The 20,629-nt window shown below is 44.8% G+C and overlaps 1 protein-coding gene across 1 annotated transcript in view; it reads left to right on the top strand.

Moving 5' to 3' along the window:
* Positions 1-14,366, top strand: part of LOC121878098 (general transcription factor II-I repeat domain-containing protein 2A-like) — a 21,762-nt gene extending 7,396 nt beyond the window's left edge. Inside the window, exon 2 of the mRNA XM_042384089.1 lies at positions 14,286-14,366. Within this exon, the coding sequence (XP_042240023.1) occupies positions 14,286-14,366 (81 nt within the window). The remainder of the gene's footprint in view (positions 1-14,285) is intronic.
* The last annotated feature ends 6,263 nt before the right edge of the window (positions 14,367-20,629 follow it).

The raw sequence follows: 20,629 nt of genomic DNA, 5'->3' as shown, positions 1-20,629 counted from the left end.
AAGAGAGACATACTCAACCAAGACAGACAAAGACTATCAAGAGAGACATACGCAACCAAGGAATACATAAAGACTACCAAGAAAGACACACTCAACCAAGAAAGACATAGACTACCAAGAGAGACATACTCAACCAAGACAGACAAAGACTATCAAGAGAGACATACGCAACCAAGAAATACATAAAGACTACCAAGAAAGACACACTCAACCAAGAAAGACATAGACTACCAAGAGAGACACACTCAACCAAGAAAGACAAAGACTCTACCAAGAAACACATAAACTAAGAATAACCCTTTCAATAACAATAAATAATGGACATCAGAAACGACACAAAACTCCTCAAGGAAAATCATTTATTCAGAGGGTAAACTGGCAGGGTCCAAGGAAGCACTAAGACCACTTTCCCAATTCGACAAAGAGACTTCAGCCACATCAGGAAATCAAGACCCACCACCCCGCTTCACAGCCTCTCGATAATTTCACTAAAAGACCCAAAACTATCGACTTCCGTCACAGGGTAATTCAAGTAGAGGCTTAACACCTTCGAGCTAAGCTGCCATCTCTCTCTCTCTCTCTCTCTCTCTCTCTCTCTCTCTCTCTCTCTCTCTCTCTCTCTCTCTCTCTCTCTCTCTCTGTCCCGAGTCTACAGCAACTTAGCAAAGTTTGGGTCTATAGCAGTCTGGAAACTTTGCAATACCTCTGATTAAGTCTCCAGTTTGACTACTGTAAAGCTGGTCTCTCGGTTGGCTGGATGTCTGGGGCGGAAGAGACAGAGGGTTTGTTCTGAGTGACTGACAGTTGTGTGTGTGTGTGTGTGTGTGTGTGTGTGTGTGTGTGTGTGTGTGTGTGTGTGTGTGTGTGTGCTACCTCGTCCTACTGAGGTGTGGATGGTGGTGGTAGGGGTGGTGTGTGGTAGTGGTGGTAGGAGTGTGGTGGTGGTAGGAGTGTGGTGTGTGGTGGTGGTGGTAAGAGTGTGGTGTGTGGTAGTGGTGGTAGGAGTGTGGTGTGTGGTGGTGGGAGGAGTGTGGTGTGTGGTGGTGGGGTGTGGTGTGTGGTGGTGGTGGTGGTGTTGTGTGTGGTGGTGGTGGGGGGGTGTGGTGTGTGGTGTGGTGGTGTGTGGTGGTGGGGTGTGGTGTGTGTTGGTGGTGGTGGTGTTGTGTGTGGTGGTGGTGGTGGGAGTGTGGTGTGTGTGGTGGGGTGTGGTGTGTGTGGTGGTGTGTGGTAGTGGTGTGGGGTGGTGGTGTGGTGTGTGGTGGTGGTGTGTGGTGGTAGGGTGTGGTGGTGTGTGGTGGTGGTGTTGTGTGTGTGGTGGTGGTAGGGTGTGGTGTTTGGTGTGGGGTGTGGTGTGTGGTGGTGGGTGTGGGTGTGTGTTGGTGGTGGTGGAGTGTTGTGTATGGTAGTGGTGGGGTGTGGTGTGTGGTGGTGGGGTGGTGTGTGTGAGTGTGGGTGGTGGTGGTGGGGTGTGTGTGTGGTGGTGGTGGTGGTGTGGTGTGGTGTGGTGTGGGTGTGTGTGGTGTGGTGTGGGTGGTGGTGGTGTGTTATGTGGGTGGTGGTGGTGGTGAGGTGTGGTGTGTGGTGGTGGGGTGTGGTGTGTGGTAGTGGTGGTGGGTGGTGTGGTGGTGGTGGGGTGTGGTGTGTGGGGTGGTGGTGGTGGTGTGGTGTGGTAGTGGTGGTAGGTGGTGGTGTGTGGTGGTGGGGTGTGGTGGTGGTGGTAGGAGTGTTGTGTGTGGTAGTGGTGGTGGGGTGTGGTGGTGGTGGTGGTGTGTGTGGTGTGTGGTGGTGGGGTGTGGTGTGTGGTGGTGGTGGTGTTGTGTGTGGTGTGGTGGGGGTGTGGTGTGGTGGTGAGGTGTGGTGTGGTGGTGGGGGTGTGTGTGTGGTGGTGTGGGTGTGGTGGAGGTGGTGTGTGGTGTGGTGGGGTGTGGTGTGTGGTGGTGTGGTTGGTGTGGTGGTGTGGTGGTGGTGGTTGGTGGGGTGTGGTGGTGTGTTGGTGGGGTGTGTGGTGGTGTGTGTGTGGTGGTGGGGTGTTGTGGTGTGTGTGGTGTGGTGGTGGGTGTGTGTGGTGTGGTGTGGGTGGTGGTGGTGGTGGTGGTGGTGGTGGTAGGCTTATGGTGTGTGGTGATAGAAATGTGGTGTGGTGTGTGGTTGTAAGAGCGTGGTGTGTGGTGGTGGTGGTAGGAGTGTGGTGGTGCTGGTAGTGGTAGGAGTATGGTGTGGTGTGTGGTAGTAAGTGCGTGGTGTCGGGTCTGGACACTCAAACAATGGGAAATACACGGATCATATGAAGATTAGTCACCCGAGGCAAATTCATTTTACGCTAAACTGACCTAACCTAACCTAACGCTGACCTAACCTTATCTGACCTAACGCTGACCTAACCTTATCTAACCTAACGCTGACCTAACCTTATCTAATCTATCGCTAACCTCACCTTATCTAACCTAACGCTGACCTAACCTAATGCTGACCTGACCTAACCTAACCTAAACTAACGCTGACCTAACCTAAAACACACCAGGTAACATTAGAGTGTTTAATTACCAGGTGAAATAAGCCACAGGTGCTAATAAGAGATGACTGATGTCGAAATAAGTTCCTTTAGTAGGTGATGCAGGGGAAGGGTGTCAGCAATTTTGTCCTGGCGTCAGCAATAATTTCCTGGTGGCAGCAATTATAAGTATCCATTTATTTTACCCTAGTTTGATTTTTTTTTCAATGATCTTATCCAGATGATGACAGGTGAAGCACACTGATTAACGGGTACAGGTAAGAGAAAATTGACGACGAAATTCAGGTAACTTTTAATTAAGAAAAGGAAATCATCTGTTATACTAGTGTTAGTCAGGGGTGGGCAGCCCTGTCAGAGGTGGGCGGCCCTGTCAAAGGTGGGCGGCCCTGTCAGAGGTGGGCGGCCCTGTCAGAGGTGGGCGGCCCTGTCAGAGGTGGGCGGCCCTGTCAGAGGTGGGCGGCCCTGTCAGAGGTGGGCGGCCCTGTCAGGTGGGCGGCTCTGTCAGAGGTGGGCGGCCCTGTTACCTGTGTTGCAGGAAGTGAAAGTAATTGTATCGATGTGTTGAAGTAACTTATATACATTAACAGCAGTCATAGAAACATATACGTGTAAGTAGTTGAGATTGCATACACACACACACACACACACACACACACACACACACACATATTACTGGATATATTCACCACCATCATTTAGTTTCACCTTGTGGTAGTGTGTGTACGGAAACAGTCGGTCGTCTTCAATAACCAGTGGCTGATGGTATGTTGTGAGTGACCTTTAGCTCCGTCAGTTAATATGTAATAGTTATTGACTTTTTTTTTTTTTACTGGAATTAGCCCACCCGGGCACAGATCAAACGACCCACAACGGAGCCTGGGAGGCGAAAAAAAAGAACGGAAAGAAATTGAAAATATAGGAAAAAAGGTTATACTGTATTAATCTACACCACGAAGATGCCGGAAAACCAGCTTTTTAAAGTGAGACAGATTGTAAGAGCATGGAAACACAGAAGAAGGCAGAGCATTCCACAGTTTGGCTGTGTGAGGAAAGAAGGAGGTACTATAACGGGTTATTCTCGTGTGACCGACATCCAAAGAGAAATGGTGGGCACCGCGGGCAAGACGTGTGTTACGAACCCACGGCCTTGCCGGCGGTACACAGGATGCCAAATCCACTGAACATTGCCCGTTAAAGTACCTGTAAAAGAGAGAGAGTGAAGCAACGTTGCGGCGAAGAGAAAGGGGAGAGAGATTGTCGACTAAAGGAGGAGAGTTAATAAGACGACATGCCTTTCATTCCACCCAATCTAATAGTTGGACAGAAGAAGAGCCACCCCAGATATGAGAGCAGTACTCCAAGTTAGGACGAATGAATCCCTTATATACTTGGAGCAACTGCTCAGGAGTGAAGTAGCTGCGGCATCTGTACAGAATTCTCAACTTTCGGGAGGCAACTTTAGTTATACTGAGGATGTGTGATTTCCAGGACATATTGGAGGAAATGGTGAGGCCTAACATATTTATTTCAGAATTTGGGAGGATGATAGCGTCCTGAAATGTAATTGGTGGGAGATCGTCTAATTTACAAAGTGTAATTTGTAAATATTGAGTTTTGTTACTATTGAACTTGACCAAGTTTGTATCTCCCCATTCAGAGATGCTGCACAGATCCGCGTTGATAGAAGTAATGATATCAGTTCTAGAAACAGATGTAGTTTGAGAGTTAGGAGGAAGGGGAAAATGTGAGGAAGAGTGAAGAGTGGAATCATCGGCGTAAGAATGGATAGAATTAGTTGTAGTGTGATGTAAATTATTGATAAGAAGAAGGAAGAGAGTTGGTGAAAGAACAGAACCCTGTGGGACGCCACTATTGGTAGAGAAAGAGCGAGAAATCGATCCATCGACAACAACTGCCATGGATCGGTTCTCAAGGAAGCTAGAGATGAGAGAACAAAGTGGGGGAGAGAAACCAAAAGAGGGAAGTTTCGATAGCAAAGACTTGTGCCATACCCTGTCAAATGCTTTGGAGATGTCGAGGGCCACGACAAAAGTTTCCCCATAATCCCTAAGAGAGGATGACCAAAAATGGGTGCAATAGGAGAGCAGATTACCAGTAGATCTCGCACGGCGAAAGCCATACTGGTGATCCGACAAAAGAGAAAGGCCTTCTAGGTGACGGAGAAGATGGGAGTTCAAGATAGTTTCGACAATCTTGGAGAGGGATGAAGTTAGGGCAATGGGGCGATAGTTAGAGGGGTTAGAATGGTCACCCTTCTTCGGGATGGGCTGAACCAAGGCATGCTTCCAAGAAGAAGGAAAAGTTTTGGTTCTGAGGCAAAGGCGAAAGAGGAGAGCAAGCACAGGGGCCAGGGCTTCAGCACACTCCCTCAGAACACGAGGGGGTATTCCGTCCAGTCCATGCGCCTTACTCACATCTAACCTTGATAACACACCGGCAACCCTGCGAGTGGAGATTATAGGAAAGTGCATAGGTTCAGTAGGAGGTGCAGGGGTAGGAGGGATAGAGTGGGAATCGTCTAAGGTGGAATTAGAGGAGAATAAGGTGCCAAAAAGGTTGGCTTTGTCAGCAGAGAGTTGGCTATAGAGTTATTGGGACGGAAGAGGGATTGGAAAAGAAGGCGTGCAGAAGTTGTTACAGATGTTTTTAGTTAAGGACCAGAAGGATTTACTAGAGGAAGAATTAGTCAGGACAGCGGTCTTTCTTTTAATATAATTCCGCTTGGCCCTACGAAGAATAGCCTTACAACGATTCCTAGAAGTAATGAAAGAGGTGTGGGTAATAGGAGAAGGAGATAGTTTCATAGCTCGATATGCCCTATCTCTCACCCTGCAAGCAAGAGAGCAGGAGCGATCAAACCATGATTGTAATGTGAAAGTTTTGGTAGAAGATGGGATAAATGCACTCATACCGCTCTGTATAACCCCAGCAATGCTGTCAGCACATACTGAGGCATCCCGAGTGGAAAAGCAACATTCATCCCAAGGAAAGTCGGTGAAGAATTCTCGCAAGGATTGCCAGCTTGCCCTCCGATAGTGCCATAGTTGACGTTTAGAGGGGGGTGGGGGAGGTGGTCGTGCCCAGTTCGATTTAATAGAAACAAGGTTGTGATCAGAAGACCCTAAGGGGGCAAAGATTGAGTATGAATAGTGTGAGGGGTTAGAGGTAAAACAAAGATCAAGAATGTTAGCAAGGTGATCGTGTCGATCAGGAACGCGTGTAGGGTGTTTGATTATTTGTTCCAAATCATTAAGTAAAGAAAAAGAGAGTGCCTCAGCTCCACCTGGGTCATCCCTTGCAGAGCCAAGCCACTATCTGTGATGTACATTAAAATCCCCTAGGTAGAGGATCTCGGTGTTGGGGTGTGTGGATAGCAACGACTCATGACAAGAAGTGAGATAGTCAAAGAGTTCGAAATAGTTGGTAGAGTTGGGAGAACAGTATAGGAAACAAAGAAAAATAGTCACAGTAGGTAGAGATATTTTGAGCTAGATGACATCATAAAGGGGAGATTCAAGATCCGTGAGTTGAGCTATAGGTGTACGTGTGTTGCAGTAGGCGCATACACCTCCCTTAGAACGGAAGTAGGTATAAAGGTTGTAGTTAGAGACTTGAAAAGGTTTGGGTGAAGCTGCTTTGGTCAGTTGAAGTTCGGAGAGTAGTAAGAGATCGGGGGAAGAGGTTAATAGATGGTGCTCCACAGAAGAAAAATTGGATCTCAGTCCGCGAATGTTGGAAAAATGAAGTGTGAAAAAAGCCAATCCTCCAGCAACCGCGGTGGCGTCAGTTGAGGCCCCAGTAGCTTGATGATGATCAGGTCGGCCCTGGGGTCCACAACCTTCCCGACCAGTGGGACTCATCCGAGAAGGCCCAGCTGCAGTGTTAATATCAACTGACATCGGAGAATAAAATAGAATGAATAAAACGGATCAAGAATGAGTATGGTCAATAGTAACAGAGACAGTTGAGACCCTGCAATTGTGTGTAAATGAAACAGAAAGACAGATCAGCAACCTGGGACTTGGTCACAATTTTCGTGATGCCATATAGCAGCAGGGTCTACCATTAGACAGCATATTATGCTTCCAATATCTTCCCAGGCGGTAATACCTCCCTGTTTGGTAGCTGCCTACTACCTACTACCTCAGTCGCCTATAATGGCCTATAATGTATGTGTGAGTGTTGGAGGAGGGCGATAGAGAGAGGGGGAGAGGGAAATGGGTGGAGAGAAGGAGATAATATGGGTAGGGGGAGGGAGAGATGTGTAGAGGGAAACATGGGAAGAGGGGAGAGATGGGTATAAGGAGAAGGAAAGATGGATATAGGGAGGGAGAGAAGAGGGAAGGACAGAGACAAATAATCAACTGGTCTTCCCACATCCACCACGTTACCCCCACCTCCCCCTAACCCCCCCTGCCAGCCTGCCTCCACCATCAGCCGGCCCGCTAAAATCCCCTAACTACGGGGCCTGGGTGGACATACATATTTCATAGGGGAGAGGCGTAATAAATTGCCTTCCTTCCACTCATATGCAGCTCACGTCACACCCAATCACACGCTGGCTACCTTCTACAGATGTATGACCCAGAGAGTACACACGCCAGGGAAAATTCTCAAATGATATGGCCTAAGAGTGATTTAATATCTATCTATCTATCTATATATCTACTGCTTGTATGTATGTAAGTATTTATGTATGTATCTATGTATTTATGTATCATGTGAATAGGAACCTTAAAGAACGGAACTAATACGAAGAAATACCGTCACAGTTTACCATCAAGAAGCATTTTTATTGATCTTTTTTGTATCATTTCACCTATAATTAAAATTGTCTCGGTATAATTTCCAATCACATTCGCGCAAGATTATAAATGGCTATAATTTGTCCATCTCCGTGCATTATATAATTTATTACGCTTCATAAGAACATAAGGACATAAGGAGTCTGCAATAGGCCGGTTGGCCTGTGCATGGCAGCCCCTGTCTAGAGTTACAACCACTCTCTATCATCCATGAATCTGTCTATCCTCCTTTTAAGACTTTCCAGCGTTCCAGCACTTACTACAAAATTGATAAGCTTGTTCCACTCGTCTACCACCCTATTTGTGAACCAGTTCCTTCCTATCTCCCTCCTAAACCTAAAATTATCCAACTTAAATCCGTTGCTTCTAGTCCTATCCTGCTCGGATATTATGAGAACTTTATCTACATCTTTTTTATTGATTCCTTTCACCCACTTAAATACTTTTATCATATCTTCCTGCACTCTTCGTCTTGCTAGGGAATGCAACTTTAGTTTCTTTAATATATCTTGATATGGAAGGTTTCTAAGTCCCGGAATCAATGAACGTTCCAATACCGTTCATTATATCTTCTCCTCCTCATGAACGAAATAATAATACATTCTTTATCCTATGATTTCGTTCTCTCCACATTATTCATTTATTTACCTCCTCCTCCTCCTCATGTATGCAGACCAGTTCATTCATCATTCACTCGCTGGTGTCAGGTAGTCATTAATGCTCGTGTAATGCCTCCAGGGTGCCATATTTAGTAATCATCAACGTCAGTGTCAAGTCTCCTGGATGCCACAGTATTCAAGGAAAATCAAATCCTGTATTTAAGTCATACTGATGATAAATGAAAAATTTTTGGTTAGTGCTGTCATTATTCTCCATCCTTACCCTCCCCCTCTCCTCCATCATTCCTCCCCTCTCCTCCATCCTTCCCCTCCCTCTCCTCATCATTCCTCCCCTCTCCTCCATCATTCCTTCCTTTCTTTCCATCATTCTCCCCTCTCCATCCTTCCTTTGCTTTCCTCTATTCCTCCCCCTCTCCTCATCATTCCTCCTCCCCTCCACCCCAAGAAGCCCGACACTCCCTTAAGCTATAAATGTCTTTATTCAAACAATGAAATGAAGAAAAAAAAACACCCCAAAAGTCTGTTGAAATTAAAGCAACCAGGTAAAAAGTTTGGGACTTTTTCGACCAATGAACACGGGCAGACAGACACACGCACACATCCAGACAGAGAGACGGACACACATCCAGACTGAGAGACGGACACACGTACACACATCCAGACTAAGGGAGACGGACACGTACACATCCAGACCTAAAGAGACGGACACACGTACACACATCCAGACTGAGAGACAGTTTATGCGCACACACATCAGACTGAGAGACGGACACACGTACATCCAGACTGAGAGACGGACACATGCGCACACACATCCAGACTGGGAGACGGACACATGCGCACACACATCCAGACTGAGAGACGGACACATGCGCACACACATCCAGACTGAGAGACGGACACACGTACACACATCCAAACTGAGAGATAGGCAGACAGACACTTGCCAACCTGTCTTGGAACAATTTGGCTTAAACATCATATTAATGACAGCTAAGACACACCTGCAGTACTGACAGCTATGACACACCTGCAGTACTGACAGCTATGAGACACCTGCAGTGCTGACAGCTATGACACACCTGCAGTACTGACAGCTATAATACACCTGCAGTACTGACAGCTATGACACACATGCAGTACTGACAGCTCAGACACACCTGCAGTACTGACGGCCATGACACGCCTGCAGTACTGACGCCTATGACACACCTGTAGTACTGACAGCTATGATACACCTGCAGTACTGACAGCTATGACACACCTGCAGTACTGACGGCCTGACACACCTGCAATACTGACAGCTATGACCACCTGCTGTACTGACGGCTATATTTTTACCATTTTTGACAGCCGCCAGGCTTACACCTGCAGTGCCGGCAATATAATACACCTGCAGTGCCCAGCAACTGCGGCACACATGCATTGCTGACAGCTCGAACACCTGCAGTGCTGACAGCTGTGACCACGCCTGCCCAGTACTGACGCCTGGGCACGCCTGCGGTACGGGCAGCTATGATGCACCTGCAGTACTGACGAAGCTATGACACACCTGCGGTGCTGACGGCTAACGCACCTGCGGTACGACGGCTATGACCCACCTGCAGTACTGACGACTATGAAAACACCTGCAGTACTGACCGGCTGGCCACACGCCTGCGGTACTGACGGCTATGACACACCTGCCGATGACGGCTTCGCGGCACACATGCGGTGCGGCGCCTGAAGCACGCCTGTAGTACTGGCGACAGCTATGATGCACCTGCGAAATGCTGACAGCTATGACACACCACGGTACTGACGGCTATGGCCACACCTGCAATACTGACAGCTATGACACACCTGCGGTACTGACGGCTCGCGGCACACCTGCGGTACTGACAGCTATGAAACACCTGCAGTACTGACAGCTATAATACACCTACAGTACTGATAGCTATGACACACATGCAGTACTGAGAGCTCAGACACACCTGCAGTACTGACAGCTATGACACGCCTGCAGTACTGACGCCTATGACACACCTGCAGTACTGACAGCTATGATACACCTGAAGTACTGACAGCTATGACACACCTGCAGTACTGACAGCTATGACACACCTGCAATACTGACAGCTATGACACACCTGCAGTACTGACAGCTATGACACACCTGCAGTACTGACAGCTATGACACACCTGCATTACTGACAGCTATGACACACCTGCAGTATTGACAGCTATGACACACCTGCAGTATTGACAGCTATGACACACCTGCAGTAATGACAGCTATGACACACCTGCAGTACTGACAGCTATGACACACCTGCAGTACTGACAGCTATGACACACCTGCAGTACTGATAGATTAGTTTAATGAACCCTAAAATAATTGGTAATTTATCTGTCACAGTTCACGGCGGTCCTAATGTAGATAAGAGAGCAACAGATCACCCAAAGCTTATCTCATCCTAGAGTAATCGGGGGGGTTAGGTTAGGTTAGGTTAATCTTGAGGTGAAATAAGCTGTGGTGCCTAAACCTCAGGTGAATCACAATGCCTTACACATACAACCAAACAGAGTGCTCCTCCTGGTAGCTACAACTTGTCAGTTTTTTTTTCCAAACGTCAGTAGCTGCTCCTCCCTTTCTCGTCCACCATCACTGCCCCCTCTCCTCCACCACTACTGCCCCCTCTCCTCCATCCACGTCGTATAATTAATACATACTATTAATCCACGTCCTCAGCAATATTTCTATAGTTCCGGGGTGTTAGGTCAGGTTAGGTTAGGCGACGTATGATATATTAAGAGTCTGTCGCATAATTTAAAGACTCACTGTAGTGTAGGAGGTGACACAAGGTACAGTAGGTGGGGAAGGACTTCCTTTATTACGTATATAAGTCAACATGTTTGCAAGTCACTTTATCACTGATTCCGAAATGGGCGAGCGAGTGGATCCACCATTCGCCTTCTGTTCCAGGTGTCGGTGGTTCGATCCCTAAGCTCTTTCATTTCAACCACCTGTAAATGGGTACCTAAGTTTACAACACGGGGAAGTGAATGTGGTCGATTGCTGTACCGGTCATGCTGCCTCCTTGTGTACCGTAAGCTTAGTGTATAGTTTGCTGTATCCACACTGTCCCTAACGGGCGGTCATGCCTGTGGGACCCACTTTTATCACTGGCTCACTTGCCTATCAATTCACTTCATATGACTTTCTTAAACTAAATTAAACTCGAGTCAATAACAAAACTCAAGTTAAGTGAGGTGTGGCAGGAGGTGTGGCAGGAGGTGTGGTAGGAGGTGTATACGTGACTGTCACTGACGGAGTAAGCCACTCACTCACCCGCCGAGTAATATTTATTCCTACACTGGAGCACCATTGTGAGAGTAAACTATATTTATTATGTGTCATTTTTTTCTTCCTTTCCACCACGTACTAAAAGAATGCTATGTGTGTGTGTGTGTGTGTGTGTGTGTGTGTGTGTGTATGTGTGTGTGTGTGTGTGTGTGTGTGTGTGTGTGTGTGTGGTGTGTGTGTGTGTGTGTGTGTGTGTGTGTGTGTATGTGGTGTGGTGTATGTGTGTGTGTACTTTTCTGCATACATACGTGCGTGTGTGTGCATTCATAAGTGGGTTCGTGTTATAGCAGTGAACACGTTCACACAAACATAAGAACATAGGAATGGAGGAACTGCAGCGGGCCTATTGGCCCATATTAGGCCGTTTACACCCAACCCCTATCGCTCATATATCCGTCTAACCTATATTTGAAGCTACCCAGCGTGTTCGAGTTAATACTAAGTTCGGAACTTTTCCCACTCTTCCACTACTCTATTTCCAAACCAATGTTTACCTACCTCATGCCAAAATCTGAATTTTCTTAATTTAAAACCATTGCTACGAGTTCGCTCCTGGTTGGATAGTTTGAGTACCTTTGTTATATCAATTTGTCTAGCCCTGACTTCCATTTAAACACCTGGATCATATCGCCCCTCACTCTACGTCTCTCGAGGGAGTGTAAATTAAGATGCTTTAACCTGTCTCTGCACAACACTTAAAACATCTCGGAGGACCTCCACCCTCAATACCCTCCCTCCTTAATGATTACCACACACAGGTAAGCTATCTGGAGGAACGTGTCACGCTGTCTACCTTACCTCGTCTTCTTCTCCCCATCTAAGCCACAGGTAAGTCAGGTCACCTTAGGGGAATTAGAATCGTGTGGGTCATGTTAAATGGCTTAAGCTTCGAGTCATTACCTGCCAAGGCCGCCGTAATGATCTTGACAATTACCTAATCAAGCGCGTTAATTGGACTTAAGCAAGGTAAAGAGAGAGAGAGAGAGAGAGAGAGAGAGAGAGAGAGAGAGAGAGAGAGAGAGCTCTTACTATGAACAAGATATTATGGGAAATAAAATCAACCCTGCATAATTAATGACTCAGAAGCTTTATCGTGTCAATATATTAAGCGAAGTCCGGGTGAATCTTCGGCAAGAACACCTATAGAGTACATGACATGTTGTAGACTAAACTCCTTCTGCAGTGACAACGACGCCCTTGCATATTCTCACTTTGGTTTCAGAGCTAGAAGGTCACCTGAGAATGCTCTGCTATCCTTTACTAATGACATCTTAAATTCCTTTGATGACAGTCAGTTCACAGTCGGGATAATTCTTGGACCTCTCTAAAGCCTTTGATACTGTCGACCATACCATCCTCCTGGCAAAGCTTGAACATTACGACGTTAGGGGCTTATCCCACAAATGACTTGCCTCGTATCTGTCTAACAGGAAGCAGTATGTCTGCTGTAACAATCATCAATCTGACTCCTCACCTATTTTGCATATCGTCCCTCAAGGCTCCATTCTCGGCCCAGTACTGTTCTTGTTGTATATAAATGATATAGTCCACTCCAGCTCACTCGTAAAATACAATTTATTTGCAGACGACAGTAATCATTATGCCAGCCACTCAAATCTCCATTCCTTGATGAGAACTATGAAGAGTGAAATGACTAAAGTCAGAAACTGAGCAAACTGAGGGTGAAAGAGGGGTGAGAGGGTGAGGGAGTGACAGTAAATGTTATTAATAACAACATTGAAGCACCAATACCTAGTACGTTATTTTCACCACATTATCACCCAAAGAACAACTCAAATAAAGTTATATATGGGTAATATAACGCGAAAGTTTCCAATATTTTATGAAAACTCTCTCCATTTCGAACATTAGTTGTAAACGTTGGTACGATAAATTAGCCTTCAAACACATTTTTAATACGCCCTATAACTGTCTTAGTGTAAACGATTAAATTGGCGTCGGGGGGGTGTTAAGGGTGGAGGTCAGTCCCCTCCCCTAACCTAACCTAACCCGTATGCATGGTGATGGTCTTCTCATCCTCCTTCTGGTCCTTTCCTTTATTTTGAACCTCATGGCTTAGCATCATAGCTGAACCTCAGAGCTGTAAGGTTATACAGTTTAACCTCATAGTTTAACCCTACAGCATTACTTCACAATTCAACCTCACAGCTTAACCTCACAATACCAGTACGCCTTCTACCAGTACGCCCCTACCAGCACGCCTTCTACCAGAATGCCCCCTTCCAGTACACCTCATAGCAAGTTCGTTAAGTTGATTATGATGTCATAAGATGCCAGGGAGGGGGGGGGGCGAACTGGCAAGGGGCGGACTTACTATGGGACGAACTGGCTAACTGGCAGGGGTGGATTGGTAGGGGGCGAACGGGTATGGGCCTGTAAGCCATTACTATGTAAAATCCCTGTTTGGCGAGCACTGCCCCAAGGAAGAAATGCGGCACTGATTTTAGAAACAGACATTGGTGAGACTATCACATTGCCTGTTCTCAACATTTTGATGCCGATTCACTCTGCTTGGCTTGTGAAGTTCGCAGAGTGAGGAAAGAACGTTTTAGCAAAAAATTGTAGAGTTCTCAGTTCATGTAAGCAAGAATCGGTCTCGGAAATTATGTTGCCTCTTGTTCCAATGATAATGCAATGTTCTAGTTCTCAGGATCAAAAGCACATGTAATATGTTAACATGAAAACAGTATAAAAAATGTCTGAATTATTGATGGTCAACACAAGGTGAATCCTCGAGAATTGTGAGAAGTCGGTTTACATGAAACAGCTATTTCCATAATTCAATTTCCCAGAAGCGAATATCCAGGAATTGAGAGACAAATACTTATCAACGCAGATGTAGTCAAGAAGAAAGAAATCAGCTTATTAGTCATTGAATATTCTGAAGTGACCCCAACACTGCGACCTACCAAAGTGCGAGGCTCTGTGAAAACTGACCCGACAGATTTGTTTACTTCTAGAGCGAAAGAGAAATGTTACCTGCTGGAAAAGAGGAGCTTGAGGCTGAAGAATCTCCAGTGAAGATTATGCCTCGAGGGTAGCTTACCATGCAAACAGGCAGCTTTTGTTTACAGAAGCAGACCATTATACATCTAAAATATAATATGCAATAAATCTAGCAGCCAATGCCGTACATCAATTGCCAGATATATCCATGGACGAGCTGTTGTTCGCTACAGGGAGCCAGAGACAGTGGACCATGCTTGAGACCAGTGAAAGGACAATATGTTGTTGTCATGGAAGGTCTCCATAGAGAGATGAATGCTTTAAAGAAACACAGAGCCTGGCTGGCTGGTAGTAGTGGGTAGTCTGCCGTCCCAGCGCAAGCTAATATCAATACCTCAGACAGAGCAGATGCTATATTAAAGGGCCAGGTGTCATGTTTTGAGCACTTCTTGAATTATGTTTGGACTGATCAACTATAAAAAGAAAATTACGGTAAAATAATGCCCACGTGCGTGTGCATATATATATATATATATATATATATATATATATATATATATATATATATATATATATATATATATATATATATATATATATATATATATATATATATATACCTAGGCCTAGACCTACTGGCCCCTAGTCCAACTGGGCCCTAGTCTTCCTGGGCCCTAGTCTTAATGGTCCCTAGTCCTACTGGGCCCTAGTCTTACTGGGCCCTAATCTTACTGGGTCCTAATCATACCTAGCTTAATCATTGGCACCGTGCCCCAGTCTTAATGAGCCATCCTCATGGGTGGTGGTGGGATGGCCACCTCCAACCCCTATAAGTCATACCTAACTTTATTTATTCCCTTGTTAAGTAGTCTTCTGCTGAGGGAAGGTCAGAGACATCCGTTCTCATTAGTTTCATCTCTTGCTCTTAAGAATGAACCAGCATAAACTCAAAATAGGAACGTGGAATGTGAGCACATTATAATATGAAAGCCGGCAGTATGCAAATGTTTGCAGGGAGATGAAGAGGTTGCAATGGGACATTCTGGTATTAAGTGAAGTGAGGTGGACAGGTTAAAATAGTATTAGTATTGAAGAATTTTACTTCATGTAATCAGGCGGTGACAACCATGACATAGGTGTTGGTAATCTTGTAAACCAGGTCACCCGGAAGGCAAGACCACTTGGAGGTCACTCTGGACTCCAGACCACTTGGAGGTCACTCAGGAGGACAGACCATTTGGGGGTCACCCAACAGGCCACACCAGTAGATGGCATCGTGATCATCTCAACGCCCTCTGATTCTTTTAAAGATTACTGTCAGGTGGAACACTTTCGTTTTCATCAAAGATATTGAAGAATATTATGGATATTTGTAACAAAAGATGTCTATTTACAAGTATTTACACTGATAATTGGCGCGAAGACAGTACAGAGCATCATAAACATATGTGGTATGGAAGTGCCGGACTGCCGGTAGGAACAAATGTCGGGAGTGAAGACAGTGGATGTCAAGTGAGGGTCTTGTATATATGTTACGTTTTTTTTTCCTCTGCGAAATCGGTTATTTTGTAAAATTCCCGGCATGCATACTGGTAATTTTGCAAAATAACTTACGAACGGGCTAACCAAAGTTAAAAACAAAAACAGGACCACTTAACTATGTATCAAACTACACGAGCCATCTTAACCTAACCTGACCTAACCTCTCACGTAACCTAACCATAAGGATAGGTTAGTTTAGGTTGTCTGTTTGTAAGTTATTTCGCAAAATAACCGATTTCGCAAAAAAAAAAAAACGTAGCATACACACGGCACAGGTGGTAAATTGGCGTCTTCTCAACAACTTCATAGGAGATCAAGTATCCTCCTAACCGGCACAGGTACTTGATAATGGACCCGGGAGGAACAACACAAAGGCTAGGGCTGACAGTGTCCTAGCTGGCGTGCTGACATACAAGGCTAGGAGTGCAGCAGTTCACACCAATGTGACCAAGAATAAAAAGAGTTAGCAGGTGACCGACTGGGCCAGAGGAAGGGAGCCAAGTCTCTCCTCGTTAACTTTGCTCTTAGGTTGTAACTCAGGGCAGTCAGGTTTTATATGTCCTGGATTATAACAGTAGTGACTGATTACATTTGACCTTCTAAAAAAGCTGTTGTTGCATTTAGTCTCAGGAAAAGGTATAAATTTTTCCATAGTTACACTACTTGGCTTTGAATATTTATGAGCCGATCTATATCTATCAGCACCTTGAGACATCTGAAATGAACTGGCAAAGACCTTTCCTTTAGGAACATTCTTAGATCCGGATGACAAATACCTAAAATTTGATCGCTAACCATGAAATGAGAGAAAATCTTCATAGGTTTTATTTATGCTGCTAAGTGAAACCCATCTAAGTATTGTTCTATTCTAGATACTAACTGAAAATGATTTTCATTTGTCAGAAATATTTGCCTCTAAACTTGCGTCGGTATGACTCGGCATCAATCGAGTATGCCCGTAATAATGTCTCCTTTAGCTGATTGTAGTCCTCAACAACTTCACGAGGAAGGATGACATACTGTAAGTCTTCAACGCTTTACCTCTTAATGATGAACCAAGATATACGCGATAATCTTTCTTCTACCAACCATGAAGCTCTGCGAGTCTTTCGAATCTGAGGAGATATGAGTCTATTTCATCTTGACCTTCTGTAAATGTAGGTAAGCGAAGATCTTTAAAACAGCCTTTCATGCTGGTATCCTCATGACCTTCACTAGAATCTGAGCCAATCTGACCAATAGCTAACTCGTGACTCCTTTGTTTTTCAGCTTCTTCAAACTCAAATTTTAGTCTTTTTAACTCTCTCTTTTTGTCGTTCATCCCTTTCAAATGCCTGTGCACATTTATGTTCCTCTTTCTTTATAAGCGAGTTAATACTTTCAGCAGATAGACCGGCTTCCTTTCCTAGTTTAATACTCTCAACTATATTGAAGGTAACCATGAAAGTAAATCATAATATTGTAACTCAGACAATAATTATGAAACATTAAACTTTCGAACCAAAATGTATGATCGTTGAGCGTGTAAACTAACACTCACGAACTGGTGAACGAAGCACTGACTACATCCACCCAGGAACCCACGGTCTCGATACAACAACCGACAACTGATCTCCTTACTGTGCTAATTAAGGGTAACAACACTCGCACGGAGCCTACCACAATAATGTGAACACAGCATTGTGACGAAATAAAACACTACACGGGGACGAAGGCCGGACAGCTTCGACATAAACGCGAACAACTGTTAAGTGAGACGCAAACACGAATGGGTCGCTCACCAAATGTTTAGGATCTATCACACTTCAATTTCCCCAACGACTAAAATAATACACTCACCTCAGTACCTCGATACAAACAGGTAATCACTCATAATCATGAAGTATGGCTGGTCACTCCTTGTATCCCGTGTCAAATAAACTTAATCTGAGGACATATTCTAACATCAATAATACAGTAGTTTATTAAAGTGTCACTTGGTGATGTGAAAAAGGTTCCGACAGGAACCTACTCATTACGCCATTTGTTGTGGGTAGATGTTAACGCCCTCTGGTTCTTTTAAGGCTTACTGTCAGGTGGAACACTTCCGCTTTCACCAAGGACATTGAAGAATATTATAGATATTTGTAACAAAATATGTTTATTTACAAGTATTTACACTGATAATTAATCAATATGACAGTACAGAGCATCATAAACATAATTATGTGATACAGAAGTGCCGGGCTGCCGGTCGGAACATATGTCGGGAGTGTACAGACACTGGACGTCAAGCGTGGGTGGGGTCTTGTATATACACACGGCACAGGTGGTAAATTGGCGTCTTCTCAACAACCTTCACCAGGATTGTTACAATAAATTATCAAACAGTGCATTGTTAAAGACACTGGATAATTAAATCCAGTAAAAATATAATAGCGTAAATACAGTATATATATCTAAGAGGAAATTAAAATTTATATACTGTATCTACGCTAGGTCTACATTAAAATTGTAGACCTCCATTGACGTGCTGTAGACAGACTATTTTTTTTTTTTTTTTTTTGGACATACTAGTAAGTTAATTTTGAAGACCAATCAGCGGCCATCAGCGGCCATCTTGACTTCTTGGGTAGTCGTGTCTCTTCTCTACCTGCTGCTCTATTGGTGGGGGCACTGAAACGAGCATCCACACTCTCTGGTTAGCTGCTCGGTATGTAGGATGAAGTTGAAGAAAGGTTCATTTCGGCTGGGCAGTTTTCCGTTGTGCTGGAACAAAGTCTCTCAAAACACAGTTGCCTCTTGGGGTGGCCTTAACGGAGAGGTTAACGTCGTTAACAAACTCAGTCAAGAGGAACTGCACGCGGCGGATAACAGTAAGGTCGGTGAAGGTTCCTAGGTGATCTTTATATTTTAATAAAAGCCAACAGTCACGGAGACCGAATGAGGTGGCATAATCGAGGAAGGAGATGGCGTGGTAGGCGCAGCTATTGTACCCAGGCCGTTGAATGAAGGCCTTCACCACACTGACGTTCTGCTTGGAAATATTGTGACGAGCCATGTAATCCAAGAAGGTGGAGTGGACGGGACGGGGTGTTGGATCAAAATAAATAAAGCGGCCGTCTCTGCAGCGGAAGACGGATACTGAATGCATGCTGTCCTCCAGAGCGAGGGTTAAGAGCATGCCCTCACCATATCCTAGGCAGCTTTCCTTGTTGAGTTCGGGACCTACCACAATCCGACATAGTTGACCAAAGGGACGACGTGTGTTTGCGAAGATAATCCTGACATCACGCTCCTTGAGAGCACGCACGTCCAAAAGACAAGGGTGATAAGCACCAATGTAGGTTACCTCTTGCTCAGTCATTTTACTGATTTTGATGAAGATATTCTCAAGTCATCCAAGGAGGTAAACGTGAAAATTGGGCCTCGGAGTACGAAAACCGTATAATAAGGTTGGAACTTTGTATTAATAGTCTAGTGGAGTAGTTGTAGTGGTGATGATGAGTGTGTGTCATAGTGAAGGTGTGTGTATGTAGTAGTGATGATGCGTGTGTATGTAGTAGTGATGATGCGTGTGTATGTAGTAGTGATGATGTGTGTGTTGCAGTGATGATGAGTGTGTGTCATAGTGATGGTGTGTGTATGTAGTAGTGATGATGTGTGTGTATGTAGTAGTGATGATGTGTGTGTTGCAGTGATGATGTGTGTGTGTAGTAGTGATGATGTGTGTAGTAGTAGTGATGATGTGTGTTGCAGTGATGATGAGTGTGTGTCATAGTGATGGTGTGTGTATGTAGTAGTGATGAGTGTGTGTAGTAGTGATGATGTGTGTGTGAAGTGATGATGTGTAGTAGTGATGATGTGTGTATGTAGTAGTGATGATGTGTGTGTAGTAGTGATGATGTGTGTGTGTAGTAGTGATGATGTGTGTATGTAGTAGTGATGATGTGTGTGTGTGCAGTGATGATGTGGTGTAGTGATGATGCGTGTGTATGTAGTGATGATGATGTGTGTTGCAGTGATGATGAGTGTGTGTCATAGTGAAGGTGTGTGTATGTAGTAGTGATGATGCGTGTATGTAGTAGTGATGATGTGTGTGTTGCAGTGATGATGTGTGTGTGTAGTAGTGATGATGTGTGTGCGTAGTGTGTGATGTGTGTGTAGTGATGATGTGATGTAGTAGTGATGAGGTGTGTGTAGTAGTGATGATGTGTGTGTGTAGTAGTGATGATGTGTGTGTGTAGTAGTGATGATGTGTGTGTGTATGTGTGTAGTGATGATGTGTGTATGTAGTAGTGATGATGTGTGTGTGTGTAGTAGTGATGATGTGTGTGTAGTAGTGTGAGTGATGATGTGTATGTGTGTAGTAGTGATGATGTGTGTGTGTAGTAGTGATGATGTGTGCATGTAGTAGTGATGATGTGAGTGTGTAGTAGTGATGATGTGTGTAGTAGTGATGATGTGTGTGTGTGTAGTGATGATGTGTGTGTAGTAGTGATGAGTGTGTGTGTGTGTGTGATGTGTGTGTATAGTGATGATGTGTGTGTGTAGTAGTGATGATGTGTGTGTGTGTGTATGTGTGTAGTGTAGTGATGATGTGTGTGTGTAGTAGTGATGATGTGTGTGTGTAGTAGTAGTGATGATGTGTGTATGTAGTAGTGATGATGTGTGTGTGTGTAGTATGTGATGATGTGTGTGTGTGTAGTAGTGATGAGTGTGTGTGTGTGTAGTAGTGATGATGTGTATGTAGTAGGATGTGTGTGTGTAGTAGTGATGATGTGTGTGTGTAGTAGTGATGATGATGTATGTGTATGTAGTAGTGATGATGATGTGT

The sequence above is a fragment of the Homarus americanus genome, unplaced genomic scaffold, assembly GCF_018991925.1.
Source record: "Homarus americanus isolate GMGI-L3 unplaced genomic scaffold, GMGI_Hamer_2.0 scaffold45562, whole genome shotgun sequence".
Lineage (NCBI taxonomy): Eukaryota > Metazoa > Arthropoda > Malacostraca > Decapoda > Nephropidae > Homarus > Homarus americanus.
The sequence above is the reverse complement of the archived record's forward strand: the minus strand, read 5'-3'. Positions and strand labels throughout refer to the sequence as shown.